The following is a 23,510-nucleotide window of genomic DNA, read 5'->3' as shown; positions in this document are numbered from 1 at the left end:
AACTCTCCAAGCAGGAACTAGAACAAAGAGCAGCCCAATCCATGATCCTAGAGTTACCAAGGGCTATTCTACTGAGAGGAAAACTGAATGGGTGAGGAGACAGTCCTTATATAGAAACAACAAATAAAATCCTATTATCAGGACATCCATTTCTTACAATAGGAAAAATATTGCTACTTGCAAAGATAAATTCACCAAACAGAAATGTTAGAGAGGCATAGGATGCAGGGAGCAGCTTACAAAAGACAGAGTAATTTTGGAAATGCAAGGAGGTGGGGAGTAGTAGTAATATTAAAACATTTTGAGAAGCAGGGATTTTCCTGGATCAATTATCTTAGCAAAGACAGTTCAGAAAAAGCCAAAAGTACTGCTCCCTTAAGAAAACACTCAAGCCCAGCCTAGCCCCACCCAGAAGAAAACCCTAATAAATGGATTTCACATCTTTGTGGACAAAAAGCCTCAATAAGAACAAGAACATTATTTTTCTTAAAGAAGCAGCTTATTGTTGTCAAGTTTTGCTTTGGTAAAGTAATTTCAATACTGAGTTTGAAAAAGAAAATGCAGAATGCTTACCTGAAAAAAGGGTCCACTCTCATTGATTTGCCTCCATGCTTCACCTCAAGGTATCGCAGAAGAAAGAGCCAAATTATACACTGTAAATAGGGCTAAACAGAAACAACATTAACACAACTTTGCTCCAAATTACATTTGTAAGTAATGGTATGGGAAAAGCTAACTTGCCGATTCCTGCCACAAAGAAAACTCTACTCCTAGTTTATGGTACATTAAACACTATTCAACTGTACTAACCAAGTACTTTCAGCTTAAAGTTCAATAGAGACAGTTGAGTTTGGCTCAGAAAATGGATAAGGAAAATCTTATAAAATCATAGGTTTTTTATTTATTTATTTCTAATTATATGGCTGTTCTTCTCACCAACTCCTGACTCCCTTGTCTGGGCAAAAGCCAGGCCTCGAGCATTTTCTGGAAGGCCAGTAGAGTTGGGGCAAATCTAGTAACGCGCAGGCACTGAGACCAAAAAGGCACGGATCTTTTTCCAATGTTTCTAATGATGCATTGGAATGTTATTAGTTTTTTGAAATTTCAACTTTGTTGTTTATTTACTTCATTACCTTTACCTTATTTTTCAAGCCTCCACATTTGTGTTATCTCTTTCTTATATTCTTCCAAAAATATATTTTAAAAAATTTAAAAACAAACTGTTAAACTGATGGAAATCCCTACATTCCATCATATCTCTTTCATTGTTATCTGAAAGGTGCACCTAGAACTATTGATTATTTATTTTGGAAACTTATAGGGCATTTCCATTTTTTTCTTGCTAAAATGTCTTGGGCAATGTTTACATACCACAGTGGTGATTAGGATAGAGTGATAATGTGACAAGTTGTTCTTGTGCTGGCCCTGAACAACAGAGATCCAATTTTCCAGCAATATTGACTGAGAAGAGGCTTTTAAGGGGCAATAAGCTGTTTTTTTAACACAACTCCTCATAACCAGGATGTAACAGATTGATTTCTAGAATATGTTCTCCAAAGGAAGATATATTTGGCAATAACTCTATCCAGATCTCACAAAACTATGATTTAACTTTACATGCCATAACTGTCCTGTCTCTATTCACTTTTTGATGAGAAGTACATTATCTTTTGTTAACGTATTGCATATCTTGCATGGGTTTAGAATACAGAATGAAGAATATGATGGTCCTATTCAGATTATAAACAACAAAAGCATAATATTCATCAAAAGTTCTTAAAATGTATAAGGTTTCCTGAATTCTTAAGAGGAAAGAAGATTCTTACCGCTACTACTGAAACCAACAATCTTTCTGCACTTCTTTCCACTTTTTGACCAATCTTCTCTGTCTCCTAGCAAGATAATGATTATTCCAATTATTTTTCTTTTTTTTTTGCAGATCATGATGATTAATTAAAAAAAAAACCTCTTCTCATGTTTCTACAATAATTCATATTTCAGAATACAATGAATTCTTACTTGATTTGATTCATAATTATATTTAGCAAACCCAACTATTTTCTAAAACAAGCAGAATATAGACTGATTAAATCCAAATTCAAACTTACTATAGTTCCACTGACAGTAGTGGGAGTGTCAGAAGTTATGAAATTTTCACTATTATCTCTCTTCCCTGGATTGTGTAAAAATGGAAAGCAGCTAAGTATATACCTACTTTATGTCCTAAACCTTTACACTGCTTTGCATCATATACATTGGAAACATACTTTCAAAACTATCATATACATTTGAATGGAAATGTTTAGGCACCTGGTCACTTTTGAAAAAAAAAAGTGACATACCTTTCTGAAATGTGATGTATTTTTGTATAATAAATCGGGAAAAAACTCACAGGGTTGTTGTGGGGAAAATAGGAGGAGGAAGGAGTATTTGGTATGTTTGCTGCCTTTAGTTATTTATAAAAAGAATAAAGGCAGGATAGTAAGTAAGTAAGTAAGTAAATAAATAAATAAATGGTAATTTGTGGAATGGTATTAAAATAGAAAGGGAGCTTTATGCTGGAGGAATTATCATTTCCTAAGTTTTTTTTTCTGGCAGTTATCAGCCATGTTAAAAATGGAGGAGGGCACCTTTAAAAAACCCCCAAAAAATCTCTCAGACAGTATTTCCAAATCTATTTAGTGGCAAGTTAATGGCCTGAAGATCTGTAAGTCCCTCTGAATAGCAAACCTTCCAATATACCTAATGCAGCCAGGCTCACCCTGCTGGGTGCCCCACATCTTAGGCCTCTTTCTTCAAGCCTTCCTGGGCCACCCACCAACTGACCAGCTTCCTCCAAATGGGTACTATCACAGCTGTGCTGCCCAGCTTTCATTGACCTCCTTGGTCCTAGTCAAGGCTATCGCTGGACCTTCACGGGTTGCCTGTGCAACTTGGTGGGTCTCTGGGCTTATCACCCACTTACTGCTAGACTGTTCCAATTTTTTTAAAAAAAATAATTTTATTAAAGATTTACAACAATAAAAACTAATACAAACTAAGAAAAAGAAAAAAAATAGAAGGTGCTGAAAAGAAAAAAAGAAAAAAAGAAAAGAAAAAATAATATAGTAAAGAAAAAGAAAAGAAATATATAAAGTGACTTCACCCTTCATCACAACAAGTATAAACGACTCTAGCAATTTATCACCTTCTCTTAAAATACAACAAATTATCTCTTCTTCCCATATTCCATCTCTTATCTATAAACAAATCCATATAACCTCATCATTTCAGTCCTGATGTCAGCAAAAGTCCATTAAGGATTATCAGAAGTAACAACATATCTATTATAACCTTGATCAAATCAACCAACTTTATATTCCTTCCTTTTACTTCTAACAATCTTGATCTTTAGTCCCTTCAAATAATGTCTAGAACTTGATTTCTTTTCATTTTTTCTTTGTCCCTTCTCACAAAATTCTTCAAAGCTTTAACAAGCCTCTTTTGTAAATCCAGTAGAGGGAAGTTATCCAGATCACTCTCTTTGTTTGTTATTTGTATATCACTTTTAATTATTAAGACATCGGCCGGTTTCTTTTGAATGTCCAGTGTAACATCTTGTTCCGTGCCCTTTTTGTAGCCTGCCATTTTTAAATCCACTTTCAAATCAGTCTCAATAATGTCAGGTAATACTTGTTCCTCTTCCATAGCATCTTTTAAAGACAATCTATAGAGGCAGGCACTCTTAAAACTAACTTCTGGGTCCCTTGTTCAAAAATATCCTTCAATATGTCAAAATATTTTGCTTCATCCTTATTAGTAAGTCGAATTTGAGTGTTCTTCTCCTTTAATTGTAATCTTTAGTTCCTTTTAGTTCCCTCTAGTGCTCAATTTTTAAAGTCTTATGTTGTCATGTTTTTTTAAAGAATTCAAAACAAAAGCATTTTCCCATGAGAAGGATTGTTGATAATTAATTCGAACACCACTAAGGCTGTTCTTTCACCTATAGCTATAAAGTTATCAGCAATTTGCCCATCATCAAAATGAAAATAACATTTGATGCAGACAGGAGATGCAAGCTGTACCCCCTTTCCCAACACTTTGCTATCTTTAGTGCCTAACTTTTTATATAAGTTTATTAGGCAGAATTAACTCTGAAATGGATACAAGAAGTTCACATACAAAAAACTTTTTCAATATTAAAAGTTGAGAAGAGGTCAGAACTCATTATGCTCCTGATTTAGTTTAAAACTGAGCTTAGAATAAATCATCTCCCCTGCTTCAATTGTAGAGGAAAATGGCTGTTTTGGAACCATACTATGGTAGCCTGTCACAACTTTTAAAATATGTAATATATATTGAAATTTAAATAACATGTATGGCATACTAGAATCCTGAAATTACAAACTAAATTCAGTCTATAGTAAACTTACCTCTAACAAAGTAATCAAGCACCCAATAAGAGGGTAGATTGGAATGAAGACACAAAAGGACATTTGAATTATAATGGCTATGGTAGACCATTGTGTAAATGCTACATCAGTAATAATAATACAGATCAAAGCTGCCTGAAAGACAAAACAAATATAATCATAATAAAATTCAAGTGGAAACATTAGACTAGAGTTCTACTTGCCCTATGATGTTGCACATCACTGCGGAGACAGTTGGGAACCACAGCTGCTTTAACAATTCAAACAGAGATGCTTTGCTTATGTTCTCATGTGCTGTGAAGCATCACTTCTTATATATTAGGTGCCTAGATACAATCCACAAGTTTAGATGGAATGCTTCTAAATTACAGATTTGTACTTAGTTTTAGATTATGTAGCTCAGAATTATGGACATTTCCTAGAACTTTAAGATGAATTTCTTAACCACTTTAAATGGATGTATCCAGAAGTCCAGTTTCCAACCTGCTCTACCTTATAACAGATTTTTTCACTGCAAATAACTTCAAGCAAGTTATAACAAAGAATGTCAACACTGGTAGCATTGGCTGAATCTGACTACTACTAATACGTGGCCTGATGTGAAGGACTGCACTGTATAAATTTTTGTTCTGAATAAATACGTGTATTTGCTCATTTTGGGCTATGCAGGAGACCATTTCTTTTGCTGATGGGATTAATATTTTAACTTAATCTTACCTAGTTCTGTTTTCCAATTTTGTTACTGCTTAATGTTTACAATAAAAATAATTCATGAATCCAACTGAACCAATTGGAAGTAAAGGACTCTTTTTATGGAATTCATTAAAAACAGGCAAAATATAGGCAGCCTTTTAAAAAAGAAAAGAAAAATAACTATAGTGTGGTGAATAAAATGAATACTACACAGAGTACAGTTATATGACAGACTTGCATGTCAGAGTCTAGGGAATAATCCTACAAAATTTGGTCTAGTACTGTACACACTGCAGCATGTACACATTGCACTAACGCATGATTTATTTTAAACATGGTTTGTTAAGACACAGTGATTGCATTCCCACAGTAGATAATGAACTACAAAAACTGGAATCATACATTATGCAAAACCCAAATTAGACAAAACACATTATGACTTAGGTTGAACAGTGATTTGATCCATTGTAATAGGTGTAACTTAGAGAAAATACACAGATACACATGTTTACTGCATGAGGGCAGACATGATTCAAATTTTTTTTAAAAAGGTTGAAGTCATATATATATATATATATACATACATACATACATACATACATACACCCCAACATGCACGTGTATATAAACATACAAACAAAATTAGAAATTTCAATAAATGGAAAAAACAAATCAGGCTCTGCCCATTTACTCACAGTTGGAAAAATGAATGACCAAAATTCTTTGGTGTTTTGTATAGTTTTAAAAGTGAAAGAGACAACATAATGGAACAGAATTACTGAGGGTACATAGCCTATAATGCAAAAAGCCTGCAAGAAAAAGAAATACATTATTATTTTTCATGACATACAGCACTTTCCATGAAAACAGACCAGAATAATTAAAAACATGGCAAAGAACCCATCACGTTGTTCATTTAGGTCTGCTCATACAGAGTGCTCTCTTTCTGGTCACTGGAAGATGGACCGAACAGGAAAGGGTTAACTCCACCTTTTCAGCTAGAAGGCAGACAAGGCTTCTTCCTGTGTCATGGAGGAAATCCTGCCTTCAATCACATGCACTGATTTCATTTTAGGGTGCTTCAACTCCTCCTTTATTGTATATTACCCCCCAAACTTTCCACTGTTAGGACACATAGGAATGGAAGAACAAGCTTAATACACATTTTTACTTTGGGGAAATTGTCATTTTTCACAATTTATCCCCAAAGATAAATATAGGAAGAAGCTGAAGCCATTAAGAGTTGTGCCGAGTGTCTTGAATTCAGAACTGTTTCAAATTTGTAACCTTTTTGAGTTCAGAATAATATTTTCTAGGTGAAATAATGCCATTTTGCATTTGAAATGCACTGTTTTGATCATTTTGGAAGCGCTTTGTGCTCGACACACATCCAGAATAATTGAAACGGCCTGTTTTGAATATGAAACAATAGATTTGCATTTAATACAACTGTTTCAAGCTTAAAGCAAGGTGTTTCGAATTCAAAATTATTAAAATTCAAGAGATTTAGCATACCACTGGAAGTGATGCTTTACCAGGAATGAACATTTTAAAAAAAGGAGGGGGGGTCTAGGAGTACAAAATAATACAAGATCTAGGTTTACTATAAGTGGAAATGTATTGAAGAAAGGCATAGAACATTTATTTGAACACAGCAAGACTTACTACAGCAAAGATCTTCATAGGGAAAAAAATAATTTCATGATGAACTCCAAATAAGATCCCGGTCATGACAACAAGAATAGTGTAATAGAGAGGAATGTCAACTAATGCTTGTCCACACCAATAAGCAGAAGGATAAAGGCCTGACATCTTAAGCTGAGTATAAGCTTTGATCTGCAAAAAAATAAATTGGTTAAAATGTGTATCTGATATGGCATATTGGAACAAACCTAACAATTGTAATTACAACCCAGGATTGGATCCAGAATGCATCAGGAAGACTGTACTGATGTATGAGAAAATGGGTTTCTGGTGGGGCTCTTTTCGTTTGCTAGATTAGCAAGGACAAGAACAACCGTAAATACGTGCGTGTGCTAAAATGGTATAATTTTTTTGTGTGTATTGAAAGGATTTGCCGGTGATGTCACCGTTGCCCAGGGGATGCCCTAGGGGGCTCCTTAAATTATTTTAAAATACAAATATTAGTATTTAATCAGTTTAAGTTAATATTTGCTGGTGTCAGTTTTTAACATCTTTTCAATGTGACTCTGCCCCTTTGCAATGCGGCACCTAATAAGCCTCACTTTTGGTCCAATGTGAGTTGCGTATCCCTGCTTTATCTGCTAATCTACATTGGCCTTTTTATTCAAGTTGGTCTTCTCAGGTATAGATGCATGCTACCTGCTCTTCTTTGTATTATTAATGTGGTTAAATATTAATTGATTGATTTAATCAATTTATATAGCCACCCTACTTAGCACATGACTCAGGACAGCATACATCATCAGTAACAGGGCAATCAATAAAAGTCACATTAAAAAATGAAATATGAAAAACACAGTCCAAAGGAACAACATACAAATACATAAGTACCAGGGAAAAACTCATCCAGTCAGTCATACTATTCCCATACCCAATGTTTGGGGTAAAAAAGCAGGTCTTTAATGCCTTCCAAAAGGCAGGCAGGGTTGGCCTAACCAAATCTCAGGGGGAAAGCTGTTCCAAAGAGCAGGAGCAGCAACAGAAGAGGCAGGGAATTATTTCTAAAGTAATTCATGAGTCTTAGTTTAAGATATGTTCAAAATTTTGAAATAAATTCAAATATTTACCCCAATATGTCATCTGTTTATAGAACATAAATGTGGGCAGACAAATCATGCTTTAGACTAATATATGGATTTTTTGTTGAGGTTTCATTTTTTTTTAAAAAAATATATAAATTACCCTATGATTTTCTGCATTCTCCATAGCAAAATATGATGGCAATCCAGTCATGGTGACACCAACTGTCAAACACTGAACAATCATCACCATTATGAAACCTCTATCAGTAATTTCCTGAAAAATAAAGAAGTTAATAATAGAAAATAGAAAATAAATGTCACATAATTTACTTCCAGATGTTTACCACTGGCTCAGTGTTTTTTATTCCAGCTTGTCTGGAAGTAGGAAACAAGAAGCACTAGAAGACCAGGGTAAATGGCAAATAGGCTGTGTTTCATTTTCTGAATCACAAATTGCATAAATAGACAATGCAAAAGAAATGCAACTTGTCTTAAACATCTGTGTTTACACAGAAGATCGGTCTAGTGCTTCTTTCAATTATTTCATTTTATAATATCAGCATTTGAGTTTTCATTTACTTACTTGAACGAAAGAGCTAATCCAGATATGGATGTTATCAGTTACATTTAAATTGCGTAGGTACAAGTTACTTATGATATTCATCATAAGAGGTAAAGAATGTAGCATGGTTCGGTTAAAAGCAGCTTTAAAGATATAGGTCTGCAACGACAATAGAGATTTAGCTTATTAGCTACAAATCCAAAGCAACAACACATATCAGCTTTGCCCCAGTGGGAACAGAACTAAAGCCAATCAGAATAGTGCAATGGATGGAGTTACCATTTTTAGCAAAACCTTTCTTATGTTCTAAATAAACTACCCAAGGCCACCCATTACCAGCTGTTAAATATAAGTTGTGTATCTTCTCACCTTGCTTGCATGAACTACATTTAATGCAGCATTGTGAGGAGAAACTGATACATAGTCACTGCCATTGAACATTTCTGTCAGTATATTCTGGCTTTGAAGTGGGTTTATTATCATGTCATCAATGTTTACTCCTAGAGGAAGATAATGAATAAAGGAAGATAATGATAATTAACAAGCCAGTGCCATACCCATAACGTCCCTCGGCATTCAAATGAACGTAATGATGTGCATTGAGCTTCCCCATTCATGCTATTGGAAAAATAGTTCTTCATATATTCTTGTTGAATGTATGGAGCTGCAGTTCCAAAGCCTATCATTTCATCAACACAACACTTCTAGAGGCCGTGGATGTCAGGAAAAAGAAAGAGGAAGGAAGGAAGGAAGGAAGGAAGGAAGGAAGGAAGGAGGGAGGGAGGGAGGGAGGGAGGGAGGGAGGGAGGGAGGGAAAATTTGGCTGCAAAAAGATTGCCTGCTCTAGTTTTAATAGATTGAAAAATTAATTCTTTGAAGACTAAGCATCTCAGCCATGCATAGAGAGTATTCTTTCAATTAATTTCCAGCGTATATCATATTTTAAAATATAATAATAATAATAATAATAATAATAATAATAATAATAATATAAATCAAAAGGAATGGAAGAAAAAAACTGAAAAAAATAGTGATGGTTCCTACTACTTACCAGTGCAGTTTTGAATAAGAAGGCTGGTTTTGTATTTATGATTAGTTTCATTTGGTTTAAGAAAGTATAAATCTGGAGAGAGTTTGATAGGAACCACAGCATTTCTGAAGTATTCTTGATACATGTGAAACATAAAAATCTCAACACAAAGAAATACTAGGAACAGTGCTAACCTTTAAGAAAAAACATAAAGCTGAATCAAATTGCAGTAAAGAATGACTGTTCTTTAGAGTAAAAGTGGACCAATGTCAATATGGTATAAGTTTTTTTTTCCTATTATTAAAACTCCCACGATCCAACTATCTATATTAAATTTGCCAAGCACAAACATATACTAAACACATCTGAATGCATCACTACTGAATAATACATAAGTCTGATTTTGCACTCTTGCAGAAAAATAAAATTTAAATAATCTTACTTTCATATGAGACAGTTTTGAAAATAATTCAAAAATGGCTTGCAGCAGTTGACATAATTATGCCTTTTGGTCTACATGGCAGCTAGCATAAATGTATTGAAGAACATTAGGAGATACAGAGAAGGAAAACTGAATGTGAATAGGAGACAAAAGACTCAACAGAACAGGAAATGAGGGGAGCAGGGGAGAATTTTTCAGTGGAGTAAGCATTCATGGGATAAAGACAGAGGGAAAAAAACAGTTTACAAGACTGGGAGCGTAAATTAAAGGAAAAGACTTAAAAGTGCAATTATATCAGCTCAGAAAAGTTGCACTTTTAGTTGCAAAAATAAATTAGGGAGGTCCAAAATATTACTAGCAAGGAAAACTTTGTGACAGGCAACATATGCACAAGATCTTATAAGAGCTTTCTACTCCTGCAATTTGGCAACCTTTCTGATTTTAGAAAATGGCTTGAGAACTACATGTTTAGCATGAATTACAGCAGTACAGTTTGTACAGTAGAAATGAATGGGGGTCTACACGTACACCCCTAAAATAATCCTGACAAAAGATGGGCCTTGATGGGATCTTATTGGTCCAACATCCATTGAAAGAATCCCTCCAATCTGCATATTAGATGATCTGCTGGAAATAAGTTGCAATGTGCCTCCAACCCATGCATCATTAAATTCACAGAAGAAGCCTGTCAAATGAAAGGCTCCAAGTACTATTTCAATTAAGCAAATGTTGCATTTTTGGTGCAATAAGGAAAATCTTATCAGTCCAACCCTCTGATCTAAGGCCTGTTAAAAATAATTATGTGCAAACCTGAGATAGAGAAATTTGCAGATAAAAGAAATTGTCTAATGAAATATCCAGATCAGTAGGATTCTGCTCTTGTATGAAGATCATAATTGACTGCAACATTACTGACATCTCATATATAAAATTTTCAGCTTGAAATCTAGGCACATATAAGAATATTCAGACTAAAATGGGTGGGTGGGAAAATCATCCCTTGTAATATGATTAAGCTGACTGAATTACACACTATATTGAAATTTGGTCACATTTTTCATGAAATTTGAAAAGCTCTGCCACAAATTTATATGTTTTATTTGCTGAAGCATATTTACAAGTGGTTCAGTTTCCCCAAAACACAGCATCTGTATAATGTAGGAACTGTTGTACTCAACAGAACACAAATTACTTTCTGGCATGCAGGCAGCCAAAGCTTCTGGATGTTGTAAGAACTGGTGTCCATCTCTTTTATCTCTAATTAGCCTTCTTTCATTTCCAGCTTCTGGGTACTTAAAATTCCAAAGTTAAGCAGCCCTGTGCTGCTCAGCCTATTAGTAATAAAAATTACTGCTTCAGGGTTGCCCATCTCCCAATCAACTCAGTTTTCCAGTGGGTATAAACCCACAGAGAGAACTTCCCTATATTTAAAATCACAAACTGTATTATTATTTTCAACAAGTTATATTTTATTCCACACAGGACATTTTTATAATTCTGGGAAATATATGATCAGCTGATTAAGAACAATGTTTCATATTTATCTTTTTCATACCAATTAAATACTTTACAAAATTTGGAGGAGATACTTACACTTCTGACATTGATTTAATGTCACGATTAAAACTACGGAAATGAACCTTTGCAATAACAAGGGCCTGCTTTCTCCAAAGAGACTTATTGCTTATTGCACAAGATTTTGTCACAGATAGCATTAACAGACTTTGCTCTAGTTCATCCACAGAGTTTGCATTCATTTTCTCTTCAGCTTGCTCTAAATTAAAACCCCCCAAATCTGGAAAGTAAAGGAAAAAGAAATATAAATATTTTAAAATTTGTCTTTTCTAACTAGGTCTATACAGCTTGGCATCGCATTGTTTGCAACAGTTCATAATTCATTAAATCAAATGTATCAGGGCATGTTCAATGACATTTTTTTGGAGAACATCTGCACTATTCATGGGAGAAGAAAAATACACCCACCCACATACATATATCCAATTCTCAGAAATAAATATATTATTATTTTCTTGGGCTTTTAATCATCATGCACGTAATTTTTTTAAAGATTTTGCTTTTGTATAATAGTCCCAAAATTACAAATATATTTTCTAAGGTGAAAAGTGTGTTAATAATGTCATCATGATCATATGATAAAATACTACATGAGGTTATATAACTAATTCTCACCCTGTTGGCCCATTTCTGCTTCAACTTCCAGTTTGAAAAACACATCTTCCAAGGTTGAAGTAGAAAGGCCATAAGAAATAACACCCAAATGGGAATGAGTATCTAGATCAGCAAAGAGTGCTAGAAGGGAATGAAGAGGAAAAAGAATTATTTCCCAAAGAATTTGGGGCACTGTTCTTTAAGAGGAGCCATAGTAATTTTCTTCCATATAAAAGTAGCAAAAGTGCTTTTGAATGCTTTTCCAGATTATTTATTTATTAGATTTAGAGTTTGGCTAACTGTATAAGATTCTGAATGACTTCATTAAAAAAAAAGTAATAAAACAATAGGAAACAGAAACGACATGCATTCAAAAAATGCAATTCTTCAAGCAAATAAAATCCTGTAGGGGTTCAACACCCATCCTAACCAAAAGGCTAGGGGAACAGCTAAGTTTTCAAAGACCTTTTGAATATCACCAAGGTATTCATCATACGAATCTCAGGGCAGGGAGGACACTGTTCCAGAAAGCAGGTGCTGCAGCTCCAAAAGTCTGCTTCCTGGATCCTGGTAAGTAACATTGTTTAATCAAAGGGACCTAGATTGTACAGGATGGGCAGAAACTATTTGTGATACTCTATGCCATGGAGACTTTATAGGTGACAACTGCCACCATGAATTGTGAAGTGCAGATTACGGAGCAGTGGTGTCACTTGGTATACCAGGGGCATATGGCTGCATTCTGGATCAGCTGTAGCTTCTGAGTGGTCTTTAAGGGAAGCTCCATGCAGAGTTCATTGCAATACTCCACTCTAGAAGTGATCAAGGCACGAGTGACTATCTAAAGTCTTCTGATCCAGGAATGGGCACAGCTGGTGAATCTCTGCAAAGACCTTCCTGGCCACAGCTGCCACCTGCTCTTTGAGCAGGAGCTGCAAGTCGAAGAAAACCTCAGACTGCTCATCAGTCCTGAATGGGGAAGTGCTACCCCATCCAAGACTAATGATGGAAAATTCCTGGAGTCAGAGAAGCCAAATACCTACAGCCATTTCGTCTTGCTGGAGTTGAGTCTGAGTCTGTTCCTCCCCATGCAGACCCACACAACTTCCAGGCACTGGAACAAGACATCGACAGCATTATTACTTGGGCAGCCTGGGGTCGAGATACATAATTGGGTATTTTTGTTGAAATTCAGAAGGACGGAGCACAACACTGAGGAGAAATAGCCAACTGTTTATTTTAACAACTGTTGGGTTCCAGGTGTGCAAAGAAAGAAGAACAAAAAACAATAGATAGGTAAGGGCTTTTATAGAAATTATGAGTTGAGCAGCAGGAAATTCTAGGGCTCTGATTTGCTAACAGTCTTTGGGGAAGATGGGTGATGCCTGTTTATGTAAATGGAGCTGTATTGCTCTTTTGAAAGCCCACACTGGAAATGGACATTATTTCTATATTAATACATTTGGAATGTTGATGGGATTAGGTATGTGTCCTCAATTAAGAATGGAATGTCTGTGTTGTTTTGCCTAGTTACTCAGCTACAATTTCCTTATTAGGTCTGCAGCTGGGCTATTAGATGGGCTGAGTCCTTGCTGCCTTGTTAAGGTAAGTATCATTCCTTTCTTATGGTCTGAAAGGATTACAGGAGGTTTTGTTTGAGGGCAGGAATAATTCTTTGGGGGTCTGATAGGATTATGTAAAGTGGGGAATTGAACTTGGTCCCTGTCATATTCATGAGGTCAGGGGAAATGTTCCTTCATTTTGTTTTTTGTCATATTATTAATTTTTTCCCTTTTTCTCCTTCGCAGATATCATTAGCATATTAGTGATGTTGGTCCCTTGAACTGATGGATGACCTCACCCAGTGACTTCATGTAGATGTTAAACAGAAGGGACACGAGCGTTGAGCCTTGAGGCACCACACGTGAGGGGCCATATGCTCAACTTCTCCTCTCCTGTCAACACCAACTACAACCAACCACAGAGAAAGGAAGAGAACCACTGTGAAATGGTACTCCCCAATTCTAACCCTTATACAGTAGTTTGGTCCAGAAGAATACCATGACTGATGATATTGAAAGCCATTGAGAGATGAAGGAGAATCACAGATAAACCACTCCTCTTCTAGTTCCACCAAATGTCATCAACATGCATATTCATACTGTCTCTGTACTATGCCTCAATCTGAAACCCTGACAACCTTTTCAAAAAACATTCCCTTAAAAGGGAAGATTGGAGACTGAAGAAAATTGTCCAGACTTCTTGGTCTAGCAATGTCTTCCTGAGGAGGGGGTGCACCACAGCCTTCTTTAAGGTCAACATAACCAAATCCTCCTTCAATGAAGCTGATACCACCACAACTATATGCCACCTCCCAAGTGGCCTTAACAACCAGGAGGGACATGGTTCTAATAGGCAGGTCACTGGGTTTGTGGTCTGAGGACTCTGCCTGCTTCCTCAAGAGTCACAGACTCAAACTCAGCCAGCTATACTTGAAAAGCAATAGCCAGAGCCTAAGACAATGCAGTAACCTGGCCTCGGGGATGAATGCTGAACTCTGAACAGTGGGATAGCTCTCAAGCAATGGCCCTAATGTTCCTGAATATGGGCCCCCTTAGATTCCTCTGCCCATCATAACACTGACGTTATTACTTGCTCTCTTTTCTCCCCTCAATTCCCTCCCTTCCTTAGCACCCCCTCATAGCTAAGGGACTTCTGCACCCCACTCGCACAACCAATCAACTACACCTGCCCTTCCCAGCCGAACCAGCACCATCCCAGACTGCTCCTGTTTCAAAGCACTCAGCAGCCAGTCTGGTGCTTGCTGATGTGGCTCGTCCCACCATTGGTTTCCTTGGATTTTACTGTGCCCCCACCCAACTTCCAATTTTCAGTGGCACTTCAAAGAGGTAAGTTGTACCTGAAAATCTGTCTGTGTCTTTATATGGTAAGGCATACACAAGTTGCTCTTCATTCTCCTTTAACAGACTGGCTCCAGGGATATGCTGCCTGATCAAGAATGCTGTACCTTCTGTGTTACAATACCTGTCTATTTGCATACTAAAGAAGATCAAACACACAGCAGTAATAAAAGCATTATTGCTACATCATGGATCTCACTACTTTTAAATGTAACAAGCAAGACTATAACAGAGAATGTTTGCTTTCTTAAACCAACTGCAGAATAAACAGGCCTTCAGGATATTTTGCCATTCTTACAGAGAGGAGCCATTAACATAGACAAATACACAATTACAGAACTTGTATGATTTCAGTTTTCTACAATGAAACCAAAAGGGTTACAAACCTTTAAAAGTTTAAGAGAGAAGCAGAAGAAGATACAAACTTGAAGCTCACCTTTAAAGGGAGGTTTAATTTCTTTGGATGGCCAGGCACCATATTAAATGTTTCTGAGCCTCCTGAGAACCAAGTTGCTGGAATAATGGGGTAGGAGGGAATTGGGATCTTCCTCAAGTCTTTAGAATTTTTATTTTATTTTAACAATAGCAGCAAGCTTTTTTAGCGCTTGCACAATAATTTTGTTTTATTTACATTTATTGATTTATAAGATTTATAAAACTGCCTCTCAGAATTTGTGATGGCATACAAAAAGAAAAAAAGAATAAATACAACACAAAAACATGTTTTAAAACATTCCCAGGGAATAGTGAATGCCTCAGTGCTCTGACGCTGCCGTTGACCAACCCTAATTTTAAGCAGTTCTACAGGTGGATAATATGTAATATATAACACTTGGTTACAAATTTTATTCAGCAAGATTGGCATGCCATCTGAGGATGATGGGATGCAACTCAAATTCCTACACAAGGCAATGTTTTGACATCACCAGAACAGCAGAGTGATTTAATTTGGCAAAATTTTTAGGTTAGGGGGTTAGAATGAGATAGGTGCAGGAGGCTTCTGGGAACAAAGCATTCCCTTCCTCATCTTTAACCACCCGCTCCCAAAACTTCCTTGAAAATGATATTTTTCCACTGAATTTTGATGGTGTGATCTACAGTAGGTGTGTTGAGGTACTACAAATGGTGTACTGGGGGCATGTGGCCAGGGCCTGTGAAAACTGTTCATCCCTTCATCACAGCAAATCTGTTTGAAGGATCCTAGCAAATAAACAATTGATCGTTTTTCTCTACTGTTTTTATTTTAAAATCATTGTAGTGAAAAGGGTGCATTATTTTTTAATTACAAACATAGCATTACAGAAATAGCACAGACATATTAAACTTCAAGAAGGCAGGTATGTTCTGATTTATTTGTATTCAATTATTTGAATATTTAATAGTTTTATTCAGGTAATTTAACTATTATATGTGCAGCTCATACAGTGGCAGCTACTTTGTACTTGTTACCAAGTGAGAAAATAGCAGTAAAATAAACCTTTTTAATTTTAATTATTTAAACTGTTTATAGACTGCCCACTATTCATAGGACCTCAGGTTGGGTTACAATCTGCAACTTTTATCACGTTTGCTAATCATTATTGTCCTTTCAACTAATCAGTTGTTAAGTAACCTACAGTCTTCATACATTTCAACCCATTATTTTGTGAAATAAAATTATGAAACACTTAACAAAGCTTAGGTACAAGTAATGTAGTAGTAAAACCTATTTTGAAGTAGGCAGTGAAGCTAATAATACCTCAAACGATAGCCAATTCCCCATTTTGTCTTAAGGAAGAGAGAGGAGCCAAGACATTTCAACATTCCTCGAGATATCACAGCTTTCCGATCTGGAAACAAGAGCACATGGAACCTTTAGTTATCCTTTTTAGGCAGTAACCATCAAGGGAATAACTGGGATGCATATCTCTGAACATGCCTGCAATAATGTCGGCTTCATCCATGAAATGGGTACTGAACACTGTCACACGACTGGCTTTTCTGTTTTTCAAGAGGTTCCAAACAGTTTGCCGTGAGCATGGATCCATGCCAGCTGTTGGCTCATCTAACAGCAATACCTAAATAAATAAACAAAGATACTGTGCGTAAACACACACACAAATATAATTCATTAAGTAAACATTCTGAACACAGCATAAATAATCCTCATTAACTTTTCCACCACTTTCTATCAAAATTATATGTGAAAAGACCATCATAAGAATATAATCCAGTCTAAGAAAACAATGAGCAAACATGGGAGTAAAAATGAAGTTTTATAAATTAATGTCACCAAAGTTGAAACTCCTAATTTGGGACTCACAATATAAATCACACTACGAATCATTTCTACAGTTTAATCTAAAATAGCTTTATACTAGTTGTAACAAAATATTTCTACTATGGGCATATCCACACTTAAGAATTACGCTGCTTTTGCAGTCCTGTGGTTACAGCATTTTAAGTCTCACTGGCTTAAGGAAACCTTGTCCGGACTAAGGAACTTTGGCTCGCAAGGAATTCAGTCCAAACTGCAGGCTACCACATCCTTCCACTGGACAATTCCCCTGATCCTGTGTCTTCCCACCTTTCTGATCTAGCAAAGCAACTTGCAAATCCCACCTTCTTTCCCACAAATTATGACATTAGTAATTCCACACCTAATATTTCAGTATCAGGACAAGCCCCAGCCAATACTGGAGGAGCTCATAGTACCATGAGTTCCTCAGGCCACTATTACTCCTTTCAGAACCATAAGCAATACTAATGTAGTTATGAGCCACATTGCAAAATGGATTTTGGAATTTCTCCAGGGAGTCAAAATACTCAAGGCAAGAATGAGACTGATCTCGAGGCACTCTGACACAATTTAGTCAATCAAACAATGAATTTATTAGTATGCCTCTGATATGAGCTGCTAAAGTAATGCAATCTAATCACTTTAGTAAATTTCAAGAGAAAAATGAACAAAGCTAATGGTAGTTTAATGAGAGAGAGAGAGAGATATCTCATAAATGTAATAGCATAACATTAGGGTTAAAAAACTAATCCTCCTCAGGAAAACTAAAATATTGCTCTAAAATGTGGGCTATCTCACCCACAGATCTCACATTAATCTGCCCTGGTAGCCCTGCCAATCTTCTGACATGTTGCTACTAAAAGATAGGTACCTATCATCATTCAGTTGTCAGAACTGAACCAAGGACCACCAGCTAGGCAATCACTGAAACAATGGCCTGTTTTCACCTTATAGATTATAATTGCTATGGCCACTATATATTTCTATTCTTTGTATTATATGTATTTTACTCATTTTTACTGTAAGCCTCCCACAATCACATATGTGAGATGGGCAGCTATATAAATTGATTTAAAAAAATAAATAAGGTCAATAGAAATTATAATTTTGCAATGTAACTAATTTTACAAATACTTGGCTATTGCATAGTTGCAATGCAGAGATGAGAGGAAAAATAAATAACCATTTTGTCCTTTTGGTGTTTACCTTTGGATCTCCAAGAACTGCAAATCCAACCGACAGCTTTCTTTTCTGCCCTCCGCTCAGGGTTTTTGCTTGATTATCTTTAATGAGCTGCATATCCAAGTCTAATAAAACTTTCTGAACCTTACAAAATCCAGCAGAACATGTTTTAATCATGTTTATTAGTTACACAAGCTTGTATACCACCAAATTCAGTCTAGATTCTAGGCAGTTTATAATCAACAACCTTAGGAACACTTACAATAGCCTAACATCATCTTACTCCAAGCAATCAGCTCAACAGCTCAGTCAAGCGTTAACCCCTGCAACAGAGATTCCTTGGAACAGTTTTTGAGATGCAAAGCTTATACATACATATGTACAAACAACATACATACATACAACACACACACACACACACACACCAGGCATAGATATATGACTTCTTAAATACAAGAATTTTTAGGAGCACTTGGTTTGGTAGATGTTTTCCTATAGCTTCCCTATTTTACAAAGTTTCCTGAAATAAAGAAAAATATTATGAAATTAATTATTTCAAATCTAAATTACACATTTGTTATAAATTCTAATTTCCTATTTTCCATAGTACAGAAAAATTATTTCACTGATCCAGTTATACATATGTTAACATTTTCACAAGGTACATATTTTAATGGACTTCAGCTTGATGAATCCTATTATGGCCATAGTACAGAAAACATTCTTAGTAATTTTATTTGATCAAAATTATAAAAATATGTACTTTATATATGTGGTATTTATCTGACTCACCTCTTGTATTACATCATTGGGAGGTATACCTTTAACAGAGGCAATTATTGATAAATTCTCTTCCACAGTTAATACATCAAAAAATATATCTATCTGTTGGCAAACTCCCATTATCTTTCTTACATCTAGCATTTCATCTATTTCAGAAACTTGATATCCATATATTGATGCAAACCCTAATTTATAAAAATAATGAAGAGAGGAAATAAATCATCATACAGCTAACAACAGATAGAACATAATGAGATAGATATAGCTATCATAATACATTAAAGCCTTTAAAAGACTAATAGAGAGAAAGGGTTATCTATTACAGCAGAATGCTGAATGTTAAATTCAAATGAAACTTTATGCATGCATATTTGACATATTGTACAGAATTTATACATGCATAAAATGGGAATGGGATTTTATGCATGTACAGTCAGTATATCTTAGGTATTTTACATATGTATAGAATGGCAAAGAGGATTTTAGTATCCTCAGATGCATACAGTGTAGGAGCAGATTTTATCTGGTGCATATGTACTCCACTAAACCAGGATCTATTAAATTTCTGGTTTATTGTAGAACCACATTTGGTGAGAAACAGCCACCTCCAGAAATACAAAGGGATGTTCTCCAGCAAATAGGCAGGATGCTGCTAAGGGGAAGAAAGGGGAATACTTTCTTCCAGGGTTGCCAGGAGAATTTGTATGTAAAAATGAAAGTGAAACAGCAGATTGGATGCCTGTTGTAGAATTCTTCATTCTACGGACAGCAGAGAAGTAGAAAGATGTACTTAATTCATCTTTGAAATTTGATTAACACTAATTCAAGACTAATATAGAAAGGGAAAAATGGGCAAGATTAAAAAAGAGTGCATTAAAAAGAAAAATGAGAACATTTTAACGATATATACCGTCAGATGGTGGACACAATCCACAAAGAATATTCATCAAAGTTGTTTTGCCTGTTCCACTGTGTCCAAGTAATGCTGTGATCTGACCCTCATATATGTCAAAGGATAAATCTATTAAAAAATAAAATGCTTAGGGGGGAATTTGGTATATCAGAAAGCATTGCTACTAGCCCCGTTATAAGCATTTAGATTGTCATTTAAGGAACATTTTATTCACTCTTAAGTGGCTATGCTTTAATATTAACTTTAACAATGAACATAATTAAAGTCCTCAATGAATTAATGAATCAATGACTGTTAAGAGAAACTTCCCTATATGCTAGGCCACCGTGACAAAAAAGTGCAAGAATTTCAACTTGTCGCAGATAATTGAAAATTAAACATCCTTACTTTTCAAAGCCTCCACAATTTCATCCTTTTTAACAAAAGATTTCTCAATGTGGCTGATTCTGAAAAAAAAGAACAGGCAGACATTTTGAGAGCACAGACAATTTTAAAGAAATCTGAGTTACAGTCTACACTGTAGCTTCTGCATGCATGGAATTTTAAGCCACTCTCACAGAGTACAGGGATAACCTGCAGCCACTAGAAAAACATCATCTTAGCCCATAAAGATAGGCAAGGGTGAGAAAAAGACTCTAGACTGGCCTTGATTCTCTCGGTATCAAAGGGAAAGAAAGGGAAACCGTCAGGCTTTCAAGATTCGGTTATTATACCATATATCAATAAAGAAGAATTCAGGTATTGTTGTGGGGTCTGCTTCTTGACCTGGTCTACCTTGAAGAGCTGACATACAGATGCTTTTTATGGTGTTGTGGTTTAAGTGTATGGAAACCAATGAGTAACACAATGCCATTGTCCAATATGGATTGTTTTCCCTTTGGCTATAAATGAACACAGCCAAGAAACACACACAAAATAACCTCATGTGGGAGAGTAAAGAATATTTACATATGAAAATTATATATAATATTTATATAAAAGATAGTATTTATTTTCCATGTTCCTGCATTTTAAAAAGGAAAACCTTATTCAGCTAAAGGTACTCATTATTTGTGGCTGTATAAACAAGTTACCTTGTTACTTTCTCATACAAAATATATATTAACTGGCATGATGGTATTATCAATTTAAATTTAACCAAAATTAATCTGTCATACCTGATAGCTTCTTTTCCCCTAAATTCAGAAGGTACAGGCTCAGTGACCTCACTGAAATCTAGGTTTTCATAATTGCAGCTGTCATACAATTCCTCATAATTTCTTGTTCTTTTTATCCAAAATGAAGGCTTTAAAAAGAAGAAAAAACTTCGTCGGAATCCATATGCTCCTGAAAATAAAATACCCATATATAAAAATGTAAATATTAAATATTTTGGAGCACTGGGGCATTTCAAAAAGGTAACATAACAAAAAAAGTAACATAATGAAAAGTTGAAAGACTTTTAATATTTCTGCTCTCTATATACAGCATATATACATACTACTCTATCTATACAAACTCCTCCAACTGACCAAGACCTTATTTCTCCCCACCAGCCTACCGCATTTCATTTTTGAGTACTACTCTGTATTTTCTTGGCAGGATTGTTCAAGGGCACAGGGAATTAGAATCAATTCTAGAAAAGTTGTGAAGATTACTGTACTGTGCACAAATTTATTCCCATATTAAGTTTGCATGACTAATAGTTATAAGCAAGGTTGAGCATAAAAGTAATTTGAAGATGTTGCTCCTATGTAAGACAAGCTAAGAAAAGGCATGCAAAGTATATACTGAAAGGTTTGTCAGTAAAAATACTATAGGAATAGTCCATTTAGGTGTCAACTGTTGTGATTTAATGGTCAGATTTATCTGACTACTTAGAATATATATCAGAAATATGATTTCAAATGGTTCATCCTGAATGAAGTATATCTTCATTTCATCCCAAATGAGACAGATGATAGATTGAGTGGAATTCCACATTCACATGTGCCTAAAGGCATTTTTTCTATCTGTCCACTGAAAGTATAGCACTCAATATGTGGGAAGACTGAATAATGTGGGCAGAGACCATATACTACTACACGCGTCTGTATAATTTGTGTAGTGTGACTCTATGTTGCCTAATGCAGCCTATAAACTGTTACCTAGAAATACACATCTGATGTTTACTCTGCTTCATAAAGACTTGTTCACTAAGTGGCTGGGTTCACACATTGAAACAACTCATAATGTGATTTATTTTTGGCTGTATGGTATGAAGCTATGTATTGTACACGAGATGGGCAGCAGAGAAATTTAATTAATAAATAAATTGTGGTTTGAAAACCATGGGTTATGGCATATTCAGTTGTGCAAACTCAGCCAATTTTAGTTTATCCAGCAGCTAAGGTTTAATAAACCATGGCTTAGCACAGTTTGTAATATAACGCTTTCTCTCTGTCCTAACAAGCAGGAACCATGCCGAGACGAGGAATAGGTCTCTAGTGTTTTATCACTGCTACATTAGACAGAAAATCCTAACAAACTGAAGAAGCGTGAGAAAACCCATACAGATAAACCCCAAAAGTCAAGGCAGGTCTGTTCTGTGTCTCTTTGAATGACTGCTCAAATTCTCACTACTACACATGCATTTTCCCCCCTGGATGGGGGCCCCCTCCTGCTCACCATCAGTGCTCATGACACTCTCTTCCCTGAGCTTCTGCAATATACATCCTAGAACAGGAATATTAAGTCTCATGGATGCTCTCTAACTAAAACCAAGGCTTTCTATTATTCACAATAACTGCTTCCTACTTAAGTACTGTATCTGACTGGTTACTGAACATACCGTATATAAACACATAACTGAGCACCACCATTCATGTCTCTAAATGTTCTCCTGAAGAGCCATATTTTCATGACTCCTTGGAATTTTAAGGGGGGGTGTCCCCAAAACAGGGAGAAGGCTGTTCCACTAGAAGGGAAGAGGGGGCCATCACTGAGAAGACTTGATAATGGGGTCCCCGCTGATAATCTTCTCTCAGCACAAGGAGATTCAAAAAGCCCTCTCTGATTGTGTTGAGCTATTTCAATTGCTTTTGTTTGATTTGTTCACTGCAAACAGCTGAAAGTCTGTACATTTTGACAATCAACCTGATTTACAATGGGGGATGAATAATTTTGATTACGACTGTATCTCACCATCTGCATTCTTTTCAGTTCTAATAAACATACCTGGAATCACCTGATCAAAATAAATCCCTAGGAGTAGATAAAGCATGCTATCAAGAGCCAATAGTGTAAGAGCAATAATTAGTGGGTAAGGGCCATGAGTTAAATTTGAGAAAACAGCTCCATTTTCATAATCTTCCAGATGTATAACCTGCAAGCAAATGTGAAAATGGAACAATATTAAAATATTAAGGAAAAATAATGTAT

The 23,510-nt window shown here is 35.7% G+C and overlaps 1 protein-coding gene across 1 annotated transcript in view; it reads right to left on the bottom strand.

The window, feature by feature from the left end:
- Window positions 1–23,510, bottom strand: part of LOC134490419 (cholesterol transporter ABCA5-like) — a 55,829-nt gene that overhangs the window by 8,835 nt on the left and 23,484 nt on the right. Inside the window, exons 8-27 of the mRNA XM_063293447.1 lie at window positions 23,307–23,454; window positions 21,269–21,437; window positions 20,499–20,557; window positions 20,109–20,219; window positions 19,208–19,383; window positions 18,440–18,559; window positions 16,874–17,012; window positions 16,694–16,784; window positions 14,955–15,094; window positions 12,056–12,175; window positions 11,459–11,660; window positions 9,445–9,617; window positions 8,763–8,893; window positions 8,415–8,552; window positions 7,992–8,105; window positions 6,771–6,941; window positions 5,801–5,914; window positions 4,413–4,547; window positions 1,827–1,892; window positions 574–665 (exon numbers count right to left, since the gene is read on the bottom strand). Of these exons, the coding sequence (XP_063149517.1) occupies window positions 574–665; window positions 1,827–1,892; window positions 4,413–4,547; window positions 5,801–5,914; window positions 6,771–6,941; window positions 7,992–8,105; window positions 8,415–8,552; window positions 8,763–8,893; window positions 9,445–9,617; window positions 11,459–11,660; window positions 12,056–12,175; window positions 14,955–15,094; window positions 16,694–16,784; window positions 16,874–17,012; window positions 18,440–18,559; window positions 19,208–19,383; window positions 20,109–20,219; window positions 20,499–20,557; window positions 21,269–21,437; window positions 23,307–23,454 (2,609 nt within the window). The remainder of the gene's footprint in view (window positions 1–573; window positions 666–1,826; window positions 1,893–4,412; window positions 4,548–5,800; window positions 5,915–6,770; window positions 6,942–7,991; window positions 8,106–8,414; window positions 8,553–8,762; window positions 8,894–9,444; window positions 9,618–11,458; window positions 11,661–12,055; window positions 12,176–14,954; window positions 15,095–16,693; window positions 16,785–16,873; window positions 17,013–18,439; window positions 18,560–19,207; window positions 19,384–20,108; window positions 20,220–20,498; window positions 20,558–21,268; window positions 21,438–23,306; window positions 23,455–23,510) is intronic.

This window comes from Candoia aspera, chromosome 2 (assembly GCF_035149785.1).
Source record: "Candoia aspera isolate rCanAsp1 chromosome 2, rCanAsp1.hap2, whole genome shotgun sequence".
Taxonomy (NCBI): Eukaryota; Metazoa; Chordata; class Lepidosauria; order Squamata; family Boidae; genus Candoia; species Candoia aspera.
The sequence above is the reverse complement of the archived record's forward strand: the minus strand, read 5'-3'. Positions and strand labels throughout refer to the sequence as shown.